This window comes from Cupressus sempervirens, chromosome 3 (genome assembly GCF_028749045.1).
Source record: "Cupressus sempervirens isolate cs-2001-9-10 chromosome 3, ASM2874904v1, whole genome shotgun sequence".
NCBI lineage: Eukaryota > Viridiplantae > Streptophyta > Pinopsida > Cupressales > Cupressaceae > Cupressus > Cupressus sempervirens.
In genome coordinates this window covers 704,361,688-704,379,173 of record NC_143120.1, presented here as the reverse complement: position 1 = coordinate 704,379,173, position 17,486 = coordinate 704,361,688, and the positions used below count along the sequence as shown (strand labels likewise).

The 17,486-nt window shown below is 33.9% G+C and overlaps 1 protein-coding gene across 1 annotated transcript in view; it reads left to right on the top strand.

Annotated features, from left to right (window-relative positions):
• Window positions 1–16,436, top strand: part of LOC149568697 (immune-associated nucleotide-binding protein 1-like) — a 238,526-nt gene extending 222,090 nt beyond the window's left edge. Inside the window, exons 4-6 of the mRNA XM_089817604.1 lie at window positions 15,620–15,787; window positions 15,887–15,964; window positions 16,037–16,436. Of these exons, the coding sequence (XP_089673730.1) occupies window positions 15,620–15,787; window positions 15,887–15,964; window positions 16,037–16,366 (576 nt within the window). The 3' untranslated portion in view covers window positions 16,367–16,436. The remainder of the gene's footprint in view (window positions 1–15,619; window positions 15,788–15,886; window positions 15,965–16,036) is intronic.
• Window positions 16,437–17,486: the final 1,050 nt, after the last annotated feature.

Below are 17,486 nucleotides of genomic sequence, written 5' to 3'. Positions count from 1 at the left end.
CCACTATTTCATCCTAATAGGTGAATCAGTTTTACAATTCCTTTAATAGGGTAGACTTAATAGTTTTTGTATAAATCCCATGACAGAGTGCATACTTCAATGTATGTTTGTAAATCCTCTAATAAGGTGGACCTAGTAGTCCTTTGTGCTCCTAACAGGGTAGATCACTAGAAGTGGTCAATGTAAGCCTTAATAGGCCAACTTCATACTATAGTAACAAATTTTTGTGGGTATCATCCCCACCCAAGGTTTACTTTTTATTTGGAATGCTTCTGGGTTACCAAATCACTATGTACATGTGTTATGAATGTTTGATCTCTCATACATGTAGTAGATTAGATGAATGTATGGTGAATACTATATATGATTAAAGTGCTGAATTTATTTAATGTTTTTTAAGTTACCGATTCACCCCTCCCCTCTCAGTAACCTATCATATCTTGAATATTTCCAACAATTGGTATCAAAGCATTTTTGGTTCTCAGGATAAAGTTTAACAGCTTGAGCAAAGATCAAGGACAATGGAGATATTTAGACTTGACAAAGCTATTGAAAATGAAAAGCTAGATCTACAAATGGCCATGGCTCAACTCAAAGAAGCAAAGGAGCATCTTTCTCAATCCCTAAAGAGAAGGAAAGAACTTGCAAGACAAATGAATGACCATCAGTATTTTGAAAAAAATATTGAAGACCTTTTACCATCAAGTAGTTCAGATGAAGCAAATGAGGCAATCAAGGAACTCCTAGCAAAGAATGGCACTCTGTATGAAGAAGTAAGAAAGCTTAAAAGAGAACAAGAAATCTAATCAATTAGGCTATGTGAAGTTTTGGAACAGAAAAACAAGGCAAATGAAGACTTAGAGGCAAGAAATAATCAATCCCTTCAGCATGAAGATCTTGTAGATCAACTATCTAATGCAAATGAAGAAATTATGAATCTGATTTCTAAAAATAAAAGCTCGAGGAATGATTTAATCACTAAAAGACAAATCAATGAAAACTTACAAAGCGACTTGAGATCTAAAAGACAAATCAATGAAATTTTGGAAAATGACTTAATCACTAAAAAGCAAGTGAATGAAAGGATAATGAAATCTCAAGCACACATGACTCAACTAAATCAACAAAGTGAGTAGAATCTTTATAGACAAAAGGGTAAAGAAGGCCTTGGTTATAAGGAAGAAGGTGAAACCTCCAAACAAGGTGCCCAAAGGAATCAAAGAGCTACTTGCAATCACTATGGTAAGTTAGGTCCTACATCAAACAAGTGTTGGAGCAATGCAAAGGGTAAATTCAAAGGTAAATGCTACAATTGTAATCAACATGGTCATAAAGCTAATGAATGTAAAGAGAAATAAAAATTTGAAGGAAATTGTCACAAATGCAAGAAGCATGGTCACAAGGCATTCCAATGTAGATCCAAATCATTCAATCTAGCTGAACAACTTGTTAAAGCAATATTTGGATGGGACTACAATACTTGGTGTAGATGTCATTATTGTGGAATATATGGACATATTGGTATAAAATGTGCAAGACATCACCTAAGTAAGAAGGACACTACTATAAGGTGTTATACATGCACATAACTCAGTCATAAAGCTAAAAACTACATGAAGATAGGAAGAGTTGAAGATAAAAAAAAAACTAAAGCTGATAACATTCGGAAGCAGATGAGGCAACAATGGATTCCTAAATCTACCGAGCAAGATAGTTCAAATGATGGCAATGTCACTCAAGAAGTGGGTGACTCCACCATTTCCAATTAGATTCATAAAGGATGATATGGAACTACATCTTCTAGTGATATCTCATGCAGTTTCAAAATAATAGAAAGAAAAATAATCAAATCAGTATTCTAGATAGACAAGAATCAAAGAAAGCGTATCTTTCATCGAGTTGCATCTATCGAGGAAAGTCGATTGAAAACCTTGCCAAGCGAGGTTGGGAGCAACAAAAGTTTTATTCAATCCTCGAGTTGCATGGGTTAAATCTCTTCCTTATGAGATTAATATTGACAAATCTAGGGACATTATTGAAGCACTAGTAAATGAGCTTGTAGATCCTAAGCTTCCTTCTTTGGTAGTTATGATGAAGCCAAGACTAGAATTGAGCTTGAAATCAAGCTACCCCAGGCTATAAACAAAGGAAAGAGGAAGATAGCCAAATTGAAAACTACGACTGGCCCTCTTATGCTTACTGAAGGAAAAGGTGAGGATGAAGAAGAGGAGGAGGAACTGGAAGATATAGAAGAAGAATCAGAAAAGGAGGTAGAGCCAGTCAAAAAGAAGGGCAAGGTAATCATTACCAAGCCACCCAAAGCCTCGACAACTATTTTCACTAGGCGAGAAAAAGGTAAGAACAAAGGTGAAGTAGTGTTCAAAAAGCCCCAACTAACCATCCAAGAAAGATTGAAACAATTGGAAGAAGGAGCTAGCATCTCAAATTTCAAGGCATTGAAATTTGAAACAAGGACTGATGCAGAGAAAATGCAGATTGAGGAACTGGTACTTAACTATTGGTAATGATTGAAAAGATCATGAATGCACTGGTAAAGGATGTTTTCAATCATTGTTTTTTCATTGATGTCAAACTTGCTACTTGTAGGAATGACAATTACTTTAGTAATCCAAATACTATCAATTGATTGATTGACAAGGAGGCAATCAATAAGATGTAACTAGAGCACCTAGAGAAAGGTTGAAGTTATGATGTTATAATGAACTATAAGGATCAACTAAGCCATTGATGAAATAGTGTATTGATGTCATACTCTAAGACATAGAGAATGGGTACACTAAAACACATCAAAGATGTAAGGTTTAGCTAAGTCATTTGTAAAGCCTAAGTAAGTTCATTAGAGAGAGTTGAGCAAGCTAGTTAGTGCCGAATAGATTCTCAATTGAAGCCGAGAAAAGTTTAACTTTATTAAGTACCGAGTGAAGATCAAGTATCGAGTAACCTCTAAGTGTCGAGTGAAGATTAGGTGCTGAGCATGATACAAGTACCGAGTAACACAGAAGAAGCGGAGCATTAGTAAATCAATAATGCTGAGTTGCTACATTATTTTGAAGATCGAAGATTCACCAAATCTGAGCCAACATGGTAGTTATCTAGAATTTTGTGAATCAAATAGAAGATAAGAATGATGATCTGGTGGCACAGAACACTATGTAAAATGTTTTTGGCGAATACAACTAGATTCTAGACAAAGTTTCTAGATAAGAGAAAGATATGGGACAGATACATTGTATCCTACCTAATCTATATAAACCCTAAACTTGGAGAGGGAGAATCGAGTGGGAAAGGTATTCTAGATTTTTGTTTAAGGAGACATAAGGTCAGGAAGTAGATAAGGAGGTCAAGCATGAAATCATGAAGTGCTGAAGTAGGTGCTAAGGAGAAAGAGAGCACATATACTCGATTTTGATAGATGACCATAGAGATGATTGCATTGGTATAATGAGAAAGAAGACTCAAGGAGACAAAGCTTGAGAAAAATAAAAGTTGTCAAAGTCATAGTGATTAAAGCCAAGAAAAGGATTGAACTGAAGTGTGATCTGTAATCTGCAAGATATGTTGTAAGTTGTATCAGATCAAAAGCCATTAATGTTACTCTCTAGAAATTGTAACAGTTAGTATAAATCCTATGGACTTAGGTTGGTTTTATAGCCATGTTGTAAATCCTTTAACAGGGTGACATTCCAATGGAATGTTCCAAAGTCCTTTGACCAGGCCCATTCCTAATAGTATGGTGAAATCCTCTAACAAGGTCACATTTAACAATGTGTTGTAAGCCTTTAACAGAGTAGGCCTTTAACAGGGCATGACTTTAAAAGAGTGAGAATTGAGTAGCATGTTACTAGTGGTTTTTCCCAAATTGGGTTTCCATGTAAATCATTGTGTCATGTGTTGATCTTGCATGTCTTATTCTTGCATGTTGATTTGTTGTAACTTGCTAAGATCGTTAATTTAAGGTTGGATGGATGAATAATTTAATGGGCTCACTATAATTGGTATCAGTGCATTGCTGCTAATTTAGTTTAAAGGGACTAGAAGTAGAAAAGATCAAAATGCCTAAGAGAGAAGTTCCCAAGCTCAAAAAAGACAACTTTGTTGCATGGAAAAGTTTGATGAAGCTACATCTTGGATTCATAGGAGATTATGCCAAAAATTCAATTGTTACTAAACATGTTGATCCAACTAGTACTCTTACTGCAAAAGATTTGAAAAACAAACAGGAACACAATCGGACAATTCTGGAGATTGCTTTTGCACTCAACTATGTTGAATTTAATGATATCAAAGGATGTGACATTGCATTCAAGATGTGGAAAGCCCTATCAGGCAGTTATGGAGGAGATCTGAATGTCCAAAGAGCAAAAAGAGAAAGCCTCAGAGGAAAGTTTGATGATATAAAGATGGAGGAAAGTGAGAATGCTACTTAGTATGCCTCTAGAATAAAGGAAGTGGTAAGTGCAATAAGATTTTTGAGTGGTCAATTAGATGATGATACTATTAATAGTAAGTTCTTAAGAACCTTGCTCCCTGTCTATGCTATTAGAGTATCATCTATACAGGAGCTAAGATGTGTGCTAGGAAACAATCTAAGTTTTAAAGGTATAGTGGGTAGACTCACTATATTTGAGTTATCTAACTTTGACAACTAAAGACTTGAGAATGTTGAATCTGCTTTCAAGGTCAAGCTATCACTAAAAGATTTTGAATAGGTGAAATCAAAGAAGCCAAGAGAGATAAAATATTTATCCAGTGATAGTAGCACTAATGAGGAAGATGTGAAACAATCGAAAGCATTACTAGCTAGAATATTTCACAAAGGCAAAAGAAAATTCAAGGGTAAATTGCCTATCATTTGCTTCAATTGCAATGAAGTAGGACATATTGCTGCAAGGTGTACATAGAAAAAGGAATCCAAGGAAGGAAACAAATACAAATATAGAAGAGAAGATGATAAAAGAGATTGCAAAGACAAAGGCAAGAAGTGCTATATTGCTAAAGAGGATTCTGATGATAATGATGATGAAGTTGTTTATGTGGCCATAAAGGACCAGTTTGATGAAGAAGAACCTATAGCACTTGTAACATGTATGAACAAGAATGATAGATGGATCATATACAGTGGATGTTCACATCACATGACAGGAGACAAAATTAAGTTTTTTGACTTTACTTAGTATAATGGAAATAGTGTTAGATTTAGTAATGATGTTCCATGTCAAATAAAAGGAAAAGGCTCCATTAAGCTTATTGAGAAAATTTCATGTGATAATGCATACTATGTTGAAGGACTAAACTACAATTTGCTAAGTGTCTCACAGTTAGGCAATTTAGGGTGCAAAGTAGAATTTGGAAACAAAACTACAAAAATCTATGATACTAATGGCAAATTGATAGGAAAAAGAGATCAAACAAGAAGTAATCTTTTTTATCTTGATATGAAAAATGCTTCTTGTCTTGTTGTGAAATTTGATGATTAATGGTTATGGCATAGAAGGCTATGTCATGTCAATTTTGATAATTTGGTCAATACTAGTAAAATGAAGAAAGTCAGAAGTTTACCTAAACTGAAGAAGCCTAAAAACATCATGTGCAAACAATGTCAACTAGGAAAGATGACAAAGTCAAGTTTCAAGAGTAAAAACTATACATCTAAAGAAATACTTGAGTTAATCCATACTGATTTATGTGGTCCAATAGAAGTACAAAGCTACAAAGGAGATAAATATATAATGTATTTTGTTGATGACTATTCTAGGATGATGACTATTATGCTCTTAAAGAAAAAATCTAATGCTTTTCAAATGTTTAAGTGATATGTAGCTAGAGTTGAAAAGGAAATAAAAAAGAGTTTGAAATGCCTAAGATCAAACAGAGGTGGTGAATTCACATCAAATGAATTTGAGATATTTTGCAATGACAAAGGGATCAACAGACAAACATCAGCTCCTAGAACTCCACCATAGAATGGAATTAATTAGAGAAGAAATAGATTTGTGATTGACTCTGCTAGAACATTAATGATGGAAAAGACTGTTGCTCTAAAATATTGGAGAGAAGCTATAAGTGTGGCTATTCATACACTGAATCGAGTACAAGTCAAGAAAGGTACAAGTACAACACCTTTTGAATTATAGTATGGTCACTCACCCAATATAAATCATTTCAAAGTCTTTTCTTGCAAATGGTTTATCCTTAAAGATGCTAGAAATGGAAAATTTGATGCAAAAATTGATGAAGGCATATTCCTTGGTTATTCCACTAGAAGTAAAGCATACAAGTGTTTGAATACTAACACTAACAAAATTTTGGAAATTGCAAATGTAAACTTTGATGAGCATACAAAAATCCAAGTTGAAGAATCAAAGAGAATGGATGAATACAGAACCTTTGTCTATTCTTATGAAGAAATGCCTATTGACAAGGATGTTATCAATCAAATTGGGATTCAACAGCAAGTTTCAGTTTTAGCTAAGTCACAACCAGTGAATGCCAAGCTACATTTAGAAGCTAAGTTGCAGAATGAAGGAAATGCACATTCTGGTTTTGAAGTCAGTACACATGAAAGAGATGAAGAACTACCTGAAAATGAAGTGCATAGTGACTCTGAATCTGAAAGATCAAACATGGAAACAAGGACAGAACCAAGACTATCCAAATATATGAAGAGACATCACCCTACTGAACAGATAATTGGTGACAAAGATCCAAGACCAATGACAAGGAATAGACTAATAAATTAATCATGTCTATTAAGAAAAATTGAACCTAAAACAGTGTATGATGCATTACAAGATGGTGACTGGTATAAGGCTATGGAAAAAGAGATTGATCAAATAAAGAAGAACAAAACCTGGATTTTGGTTCCTAGACTAGTTGAAAAAAATGTGATTGGCACCAAGTGGGTATTCAGAAACAAGCTAGATGAGAATGGTAAGATTACTAGAAACAAAGCTAGACTAGTATGTAAGGGTTATGCTCAAGAAGACAGATTAGACTATGGGAAAACGTTTGCCCCTGTTGCTAGAATGGAAGGAGTAAGAACTTTACTTGCATATGTTGCATATAAAGGTTTTAAAGTCTATCAAATGGATGTAAAGTTTACTTTTCTGAATGGTATATTGGAAGAGGAAGTCTATATTGAACAACCAGAGGGGATTTTTGATGAGAACAATAGGGATATCGTTTGTAAACTACATAAAGCACTCTTTGGTATGAAATAAGCACCTAGAGCATGGTATGAGAGACTTCACAAGTATCTAGTGAAAATAGGATTTGAAAGAACTGATGATAACATCAACATGTACATCAAATCAGAAGAAGGTAAGGATATTATTGTATCTAAAATCTATGTGGATGACATAGTTTTTGGAGGAAAGGAAGTGCTTTGCAAAAGTTTTGCTGACAAAATGAAACATGAGATTGAGATGTCTATGTTTGGAGAGACCAATTTTTTTGTTGGATTGCAAGTACATCAACTAAAATATGGTATATTTGTGACACAATAAAAGTACATCAAAGAGATACTTAAAATGTTTGGATTGGAGGACTCCAAACTAGTTAGCACACCAATGGCAATAAGACATAAGCTATCCAAAAATGATGTATCAGCTGAAGTCAATCAAACAATGTATAGATCCATGATTGAAAAACTACAATATGTTGTACATAGCAGACCAGACATAGCATTAGCAGTTGGAATAGTAGCTAGATTCTCTGCTAATCCTAAAGAAAATCTTCTCATAGCAATACAAGAATAATGAGGTATCTCAAAGGAACTGATGATTTTTCCCTATATTACAAAAAGAATGAGAAGTTTGAGCTCAATGAATACACAGATGCAGATTGGGGAGGCAACATTGATGATAGGAAAAGCACAAGTGGAGGTGCATTATTTTTAGGTAAAAGACTAGTTACTTGGACTAGCAAGAAACAAACATGCACATCTCAGTTCATTGCAAAATTAAAATATGTGGTAGTAGTAGTCAATTGCACAAACATTGTGTGGCTCACACATCTATTGAAAGGAATGAAAAAAGAGGTAATTAAACCTGCGATACTGTATTGTGATAATACAAGTGCTATAAACATATCCAAGAATCCAGTAATGCATGCAAAAACCAAGCATATTGAAATCAAGTATCGCTATGTCAAAGAATTGGTAGAAGGAAAACAAGTGAAGATGGAATATATCAATACAAAAGAACAAACTACTAATATCTTCACCAAAACATTGCCTAAAGATGCTTTTGAATATCTTAGAGGCAAGTTGGGGGTAATGCCCCTAACTCAAGCAGTTTAAAAGCAACAAAGAAGTGGCCTTGCATCAACAAAAAAAATTATTGAAATATCAAAAGAATGATGCAGAGGATGACAATAGGAGTAGAAACTCCAAATTAGTCACAAGCATGGTGATAGAGGGAGAAAACATGAGATGCAAAGCTTATATTTCACATATTAAAGATGCTACATCTTTGGCATTTATGTCAAAGAGGGAGATATATGTAGAAAACTAATCAAAACAAAGTAAGACAGAGATATATATGAAAGAGGGAGATTTATGAGAAGCTGAAAGGTAGAGATATGGAGATATATGAGATCAGTAGTAAGGATGCAGTAGTCAAGAGAGAGAACCAGATAGTAGCTGCAAATGTATATAATTTTGCTGGTAACTAAGTTGATCAATTGATCAGTTTTGTTTGCCATCAATGCCAAAGAGGGAGATTGTAGGTAATGATTGAAAATATCATGAATGCACTAGTAGAGAATTTTTTCAATCATTGTTTTGTCATTGATGTCAAACTTGCTACATGTAGAAATGACAATTATTGCTCTAGTAATCCAAATACTATCAATTGGTTGATTGACAAGGAGGAGGCAATCAATAAGATTTAACTAGAGCACCTAGAGAAAGGTTGAAGTTATGATGTTATAATGAAGTATAAGGATCAACTCAGCCATTGATGAAATAGTGTATTGATGTCATACTCTAAGACATAGAGAATGGGCACACTAAAACACATCAAAGATGTAAGGTTTAGCTAAGTCATTTGTAAAGCCTAACTAAGTTCATTAGAGAGAGTCAAGAAAACTAGTTAGTGCCGAATAGATTCTTAGTTGAAGCCGAGAAAAGTTTAACTTTAGTAAGTGTCGAGTGAAGATCAAGTGTCGAGTGATCTTTAGGTGTTGAGTGAAGATCAAGTGCCGAGTGATCTTCAGGCGCCGAGTGAAGATCAAGTGCCCAATGAACTTCAGGTGCCAAGTGAAGATCAGGTGCCGAGTATGATACAAGTGTCAATTAACACAGAAGAACCCGAGTATCAGTAAATCAATAATGCCAAGTTGGTGCATTATTTTGAAGATCAAAGATTCACCAGATCTGAGCTGACATGGTAGTTATCTAAAATTTTGCGAATCAAATAGAAGATAAGAATGATGAGCTGGTGACACAAAATACTGTGTAAAACATTTTTGGTGAATACAACTGGATTCTAGACAAAGTTTCTAGATAAGAGCAAGATATGGGATAGATACATTGTATCCAACCTAATCTATTGAAACCCTAAAGTTGGAGAGGAAGAATTGAGGGGGAAAGGTATTCCAAACTTCTATTTAAGGAGTCATAAGGTGACAAAGAAGATAAGGAGGTCAAGCATGAAAGCATGAAGTGCTGAAGCAAGTGTTAAGGAGAAAGAGAGAATAGATACTCTGTTTCGATAGATGACCATAGAGATGATTGCATTGGTATGATGAGCAATGAGACTCAAGGAGATAAAGCTTGAGAAAAAGATAAGCTATCAGAGCCACAGTGATTAAAGCCAAGTAAAGGATTGAACTAAAGTGTGATCTATAATCTGCAAGATATGTTGTCAGTTGTATCAGATCAAAAGTCATTAATGTTACTCTCTAGCAATTGTAACAGTTACAATAAATTCTATGGACTTAGGTTGGTTTAATAACCATATTGTAAATCCTTTAACAAGGTGACATTCCAAGTGAATGTTCCAAAGTCCTTTGACTAGGCCTATTCCTAATAGTATGGTGAAATCTTCTAACAAGGTCAAATTTAATAGTGTGTTCTAATCCTTTAACAGGGCAGGCCTTTAATAGACCATCACTTTAGAAGAGTGAGAATTGAGTAGCACGTTACTAGTGGTTTTTCCCAAATTGGGTTTCCACGTAAATCACTATGTCATGTGTTGATCTCGCATGTTTTATTCCTGCATGTTGAGTTCATGTAACTTGCTAAGATGCTTAATTTAAGCTTGGATGGATGAATAGTTTAATGGGCTCACTATAATTAGTGAAAAAGTATTATTAGGGCATTTAGACCTTGGATAACTGATTCACGGCCCCCTCTCCTCCCACCCCTACCCTCTCAGTTATTCTAAAGAATTATAACATTAACAAGATGGAAAAATAGAAATAATCCCCAAACCAGCTTGCCCCTCAAATCTCCAAAGAACTATTGAAGAGATTGCAACCAAGGTGGGAGTCAGCCACCCAAATGGCCAAAGACATATATGAGCAATCCTTGAAGAATCTTCTACTAAATCTTACTGAAGCAGAAATAAAGGAAGCAATGAAGAACCACAAAGGTAAAATGATGATTAGATTTCACATATGTTTGATTTTAATCAAGGACATTGAACATGTTGTAAGAGATGCAAAAAATATGTGGAAGAACATCTATCATTTGCAAAAGCCCAGTAATGATCCTGTTGAAATCAAGCATGATGACAACAGTGACAGTGATGATTTTGATAGCACTCCATCCATCACAATTACTCCAAGAGAGTTGCATGCACTTATGGAAGAAAAAGAGGAATAAGACAAGGAGGAAGAAGCACTTGAGGAAGAAAAAGATGAAGAAGATCTAGTAAAAAATTACAGCATCAGTTACTGCATCCCTTCCTCACTCTCCACCAAAGACTGTTACATCTACTATGGAGATAGCTTCTACAAGTGTGACTGTGAGCACAATTGCCAAATCAATAGCTCAATCTTCACCAGCCACCTCCCAGCTCTAGGTATCTAAAATAGATGTGCCAAGCACTTCATCTACCAACCTGACTATCACCTCTTCAGCCACCGAGTCAGCCTTATTAGCTCCTTCATCATCAATGAGTGTACCAGTAAGTTCCACAATTTTGTTTCCGTCAATTCTAGTAAGTTCTATAGTTTTGTTCTCATCAGCATTATCTGTATCCACTTCAACTCCAATTAGTTTAGATATTTCTATCGGTACTCTACCTAGTGTGATACCATTTTTGGGAAGTATTTCAGTTTTTGATCCAGTTAGTACTTTTGTTGGTACTCAATCCTTGAGTCCTGTCCCATTTTTCACTACTAGCCCTTCTATCTCCACTATTGTGTTTATCCCTAAGGTCAATCTAGTCACCATAGAAGTCAAACACAAGCATCCATTAAAACTTCTAATTACTGGAAAGAAAATTGGAGAAGACATTGACTTAGACATAGAAATAGTGATTCCAAAGATTGACTATGACACTACTACCATTGAAGAGATGAGGTTAGCCAGTCAACTCATAGAGATAAAAGCTATGCAAAAATAGTTAAGATAATAAAGGGATAAGGAATATAGAATAATTGAAAATGCCAAGGATATAATTATAGATGCTATATGTGTTGAAGTACATTCTACTCAACACATTTTGATTCAATTAAAAGAGGAAGTACAAAAAATTTAATGAAGATTCTTCTGAACAAGAGAAACTAAATCAAAAAGCTGAAAGGAAATTTGATAATAAGCTGCTAGAGCATATTTCTTAAAAGATAGCAATCAAGCAAGTTGAATTGTCAACATTTTTGGGAAATTTTGAAAATTATTTTAATAATGCAACATCACTTTTTGCCAAACTTTGTGATGTTTCTAGTTTTACTAAAGAAATAAAGGATAGGCTAAATAAGATTGACATTGATATGCAATCAAGTGCATCCAAGTTGAAGGTGGACTCCTCCTCCATAATCTCCCATCACACCAAGATCTGATATCTGGCAGATGTACAAGTAGAACTATTGAGAGAGGAAGCAAGGATCCGATCTACACTCATAGACATCCAGCACATGATTCTTCCTATCATGGACACAATGCAGAAACATATTACTCATTACAAAACATTTGTCCAAGATCAGAACTTCTCAGTGGCTGATCACATGATCCAATTATCAACAGAAGTTCAAATTGCTCTCTCCACCTGTCAAATTTTGTAGCAGACTTGGGATAACACTTTTGCCAGCATACTTAAGGTACATCAAGATTTTCTATCTCACTTTGGTGTAACCATATAAATTGTATATATGTAGTCATTTGGCATTATTGTCAAAAACGGGGAGAGATTCAGTATAAGTGATAGGGGGAGTTGGAACTCAATAGAGTTAGCATGTGTACATAAGCATCTTTGTATATACATCATTAAGAAGATATATGTACAAATGTATATGTAGTAGTCTTACAAAGATGTACATATTTTTTGGCTTATAACTGTTTTGTCACTAATGCCAAAGGGGGAAATTGTTGGCATTAAGATATTATTGCCATTAGTGACAACACTTATCTACATCAGTACAACCATCAAGCATTACAGTGTTAACTAAGCTTCGCAGTTTACACCGAGCTTCATAGTGATTACCTTGTAGGTTCATCACTTACGTAGTTCATACCAAGCATTCATGAAGCTACCGAGTGAATGTGCAATCCAACAATATCTACTGAGTTCACAGTGTTCACCGAGCTTCATAGTGTCTACTGAGTTTACAGTATTCACCTAGCTTCATAGTGTCTACCGAGTGATGGAAGTATAGTGTTTATCGAGTGAATCAAGGTAAACAAAGGATCCAATTTTTACCAAGTGACACTATATCTACTGAGTCTCCAGTGGTTACCGAGTTCCAAGCTACGTTGTGTGGTTAGTATGGACCGAGCTTCTACTTCTATCGAGTGCATGACGATGTTGATTAATGTAGTGGATGTCGAGTATCAGAAGGTCACCAAGTCAGCTTGAAGAACCCAAGTTTTCTACTATTTGGCTGACTCAATAATGTTTTGTTCACTTGTGTTTTAGCCAACCTTGCAATTGTAATTATTGGAATGGTATATATGTAATGTATTATATCATTTGCAAAGATAAGATGTATGTGAAGGAATGGATATGTAAAGCTTTGAGAAGAATGAAAGTGAATTAGAAGCAAAGCAAAGTATTCAGCAAGGTCAACAAGAAGCAGTAAAGATTCATCAGTCACAACAAGTGATTTGTACTTCAAGGATCTAGTTAGCAATCAGGTTGTAAGTAGATCCATTGTTTCATACTAATAGGTGAATTAATTTTCTAAATCCTTTAACAGGGTAGGCTTAACATTCTTTCTATAAATCTCCTAATAGAGTGCATACTTCAATGTATGTTTGTAAATCCTCTAACAAGGTGGACCTAGCAGTCCTTTGTGCTCCTAATAGGGCAGATCACCAGAAGTGGTCAATCTAAGCCTTAATGGGCCAACTTCATATTGCAATAATGAAGTTTTGTGGGTATCATGCGCACCCTAGTTTTACTTTCTATTTGGAAGGTTTTTGGGTCACCAAATCACTGTGTACATGTGTTATGAATGTTTGATCTCTCATACATGCAGTAGATTAGATGAGTGTATGGTGAATAGTATATATGATTAAAGAAGTTTTTTAAGTTACTGATTCACCCCTCCCCTCTTAGTAACCTATCATATCTTGAATATTTCCAACAAGATTTAGCCTTTTTATTTTATTTTTTCATTTTTGAGATTGTTAGCTCCATAGTGACACTAGTTGTGTGTATTTTTGAGATTGTTCGTTCCATAGTGACACAAATGAATTACATATTGAAAAAGAACATTCCAAACACTACAACTTTTATTTCTAAAGTTCTTTATATTCAATCTCTAAATGCCTCAAAAATTTTCATCAATTGACAAGAAATTTCAAAAAAGGAAAAACACTTCTACTTTTTGTCCGAAAGTTAGAAAGTTAGACCAAACTTCTTGCACTTACCCAATGATAAAACATAAAGTTTAAAAATTAAAATTTATTTAAATGAGCTATAATTCATTAACTAAAGAATAAAGGGAATTTTTTTCATATTTTATAGTTGCTACACTAGGATTTTATAAGAAATAAAAGCCCGAGAAGGTATCCCTTACCAATACAAGACAACAACTGATATATGAATACTCTAGAGGATTTCATGCATTAAAGACATTTAGATGAAATTTGGAATGTTTACCATCAAAATAGATATTTCTTTATTTGGATATATGTTATGAGCATAAAAGCGAATCAAAATCTTTAATATTCATAAGTTATTCTCTTTATTCATTTCATTGAACTGGCTAGGATATCTTAGATATTGAAAATTATATCCCTTCCACAACTAACAAAAAATTTTGTGGGACTACTTCTTGATACCTAATAACTGAAACCTTAAACCATAATTTAGTAAAAATAAATTATTCTAGAAAAAATATACCTAAACTCAATGAATGTTGCAAACCATGCAAAATAAATAAAAGTTGCAAAAAAGTAGCGAAAATACTTTATAAATGACAAATATATTAAAAGGTGGCTAATTTGTTGGACAAAACTAATTTATACCAATCCATGTGTCTTCTTTTCTTAAATTTTCTTCTCCATACAACAAGTTTTAATAAAACTCTAATTAGGTTTATAATTATCAATTATATTACCTATATCGGAGTTGTTAGTTAAATCCATTTCTCATATGTGTTGGCAAGAGTGAATGTTCTATACTACATGTTGTCATCATTTTCGTCTAGTGTGTTGTATTATTTGATTCACATTTGGTCATTAAGTCATTAGAACCTTTATAAATTAGAATATTGTAATCTATTTTATATATCAATAAACAAAATCTCGACTCTCCAATATTGCAATTGTTTATATGAATTTTATTTTTTCTTATAAAGTTTGATCAATAACTTCATTTTAGAAAGATTAACAATTGATCAAATTCTATAACCACTTCATTTTATAATTTATGATCATGTTAACTCATATATTATAACGTCCATGGTCACCCAAAACAACTTTTAAAAAGATGGCATCACAACATAACATACAAATATCAGACCGCACAGTGAGAACTTCGAAAGAAAACTTACTTAACTCTATAAAGTTTGCAGATTTTAGATACAACTTCAGATAAAAGTTGTGATGACAAAGTTAAATTACATTGACAAAATTTAAGGAGCATTTCTCGAAGAAGATAATTTTTATCAACCATTGGTCATGTTATCTATATCATAGTTGGTAGTCGAATCGATTTCTGAGGTGGTAGCAAGATTGGTTGATCTGTCCTACGTGCTGCCCACATTTCAGTGTCATAAACTGTTGTATTTGATTTGTATTTGTCTCCAAATCTTTGGGACCTTTATAAATAAGAACAATGTAATTTGTTTTATAGATCAATAAATAAAATCTCCTTTTTTCTGCAGCAATTATCCATTTAACAATCTTTTATGTTTCTATTTTAGACATGATGTTTAATTCCCTAAGAGGATAACATTAATGATGTTGCCTATATCCTTGCCGCAGAGAATCATAAGTCGGTGCAATTCTAGAATGGTCGATTTCAACAATTGCAAAAATGAGTCTCATGTAGTCAAGGAAAAGCAATTAAATACATTAATGGAGCATATAGACCGTATAATTGCTCAAAATGGAAATCAACCTTATTCCAACGAGTTATTAGCTAAAGCTCAGGTATGACGGAGTCTTATAATGAAATGAATAAATGAATAAGTTATATGAAATTGCCTGAGGCATATTAACCTATTCTTTTGTTTATTTTTACATATACAGGAAATTGCATCGCAGTTGTACCACATAAGAGACAGGGAAAGAGTATATGAAGAGCAGATCAACCGATTAAACGAGATGGTAAAGAGTGATTTTAACCTTCTCACATGCTACTAAACGCAAATTTAATATTCTGTACCTTTTTGTCTTCAGATGGAAAAGAACATGCGTGCAATGAAAGAGAAGATCCGATGCGAAACCTCAGAATTGTTCAACAAATTGGAGATTGCGCGTATGGCCAGGAGAAGGGCAGAGAAAGAAGCGTCGTCAGTGAAACACGATTTAGATGCACAAGTTTCTGCACTTACGAAGCAATTGAACGAAGAAAAGACAAAGAACGCAGAAGTTTCAAATATACTTAATCAATTAACAGTAGAAATAAAAAAGATCCGAGATTTTCAAGCTACAGAAAAACATTGTTGCCGTTGGTGCTCATTATGTAAGGAAATCCAAAACATATTATCAAGACAATCCTTAAGATAACTACCCCGTCTAATAATCTTAAACAGTTTATATTATTATCCTTTCAGAGAAAATAAACTAGCAAAATAAACCGTACCTCCACAGGTTCCTGCTTACATAAGCCTGAAACAGTCACTTCATTCAAGAGTGATATTATTGTACATTAACAGGACAAATATGTTTTCTCTTGATAGGACAAATGTACTAGATTATATGAAATTAGGTGCCTTATTTTACAATTTATTTTTTAGAATTTTCTTTTTAAAACATATATGCTCTTATTGGCCAAGTATATATATATATATATATAATAGTTCTTTGTTGACTGAATTACTTAATACATTTGTAGATCGGTATGCATAGTTTTATTAGTCCCTGCCATCTAACGTGGGGACTAAAGTTTTCAGGTTTCTTTCTTGCAATAGTTCATGTTTGTGAAAAATCTGAAAAGAATTCCATATCTTATACTTTTGGAATTATTTTCTTTAAAATGAATTTTCTACTATAAAGAGATGATTTTTTATTGGTCCAGCTTTTTTGGGCAATCTTTTTATTTTCCTAATCCAAAAATTCTCCATAATATTAAGCTTGAAGAATTGTGAAATGGTGATGTGTAGCTCCCATATCTATTCCATGTTCATGTTACTAGACAAATTGAAGAGAGGGCATTTGCAAAGATTTTCTTGTGTCGTCTCCTCTTTCCATCTATTTATGGTAGCCACATATACATATAGAATGACTGGAGAAGGCGATTTAACTTTTTTACTTTGGCATCACCAATAAGATATTGAAAGTCGCGGTGGCATTATTCTTAGTATAAGTACACCATACCTCCCCTAAGTAATTTTTTTTTAGAATGCATTGTTAACAATCTAAAAACCTAGGTATGACCCTTAAACTTGATATTTTTTAAGCCTGTGATAAGGTTAGGTGTGACTTCTTGTTTGTCATTCTTGACAAACTTGACTTTGGTGAGAGGGTTCTAAAAAATATTAAGAATGATGTGACTTATGTTACCTTCTCGATGATTGTTAATGGTGCCTTAGGTGACTTCTTCTCTTCCTCTCAAGGTGTTCATCAAGCTGAAACCCTATCTCCTTATCTCTTTATTTTTGTAGCGGAAGTATTAAGTAGAAATTTA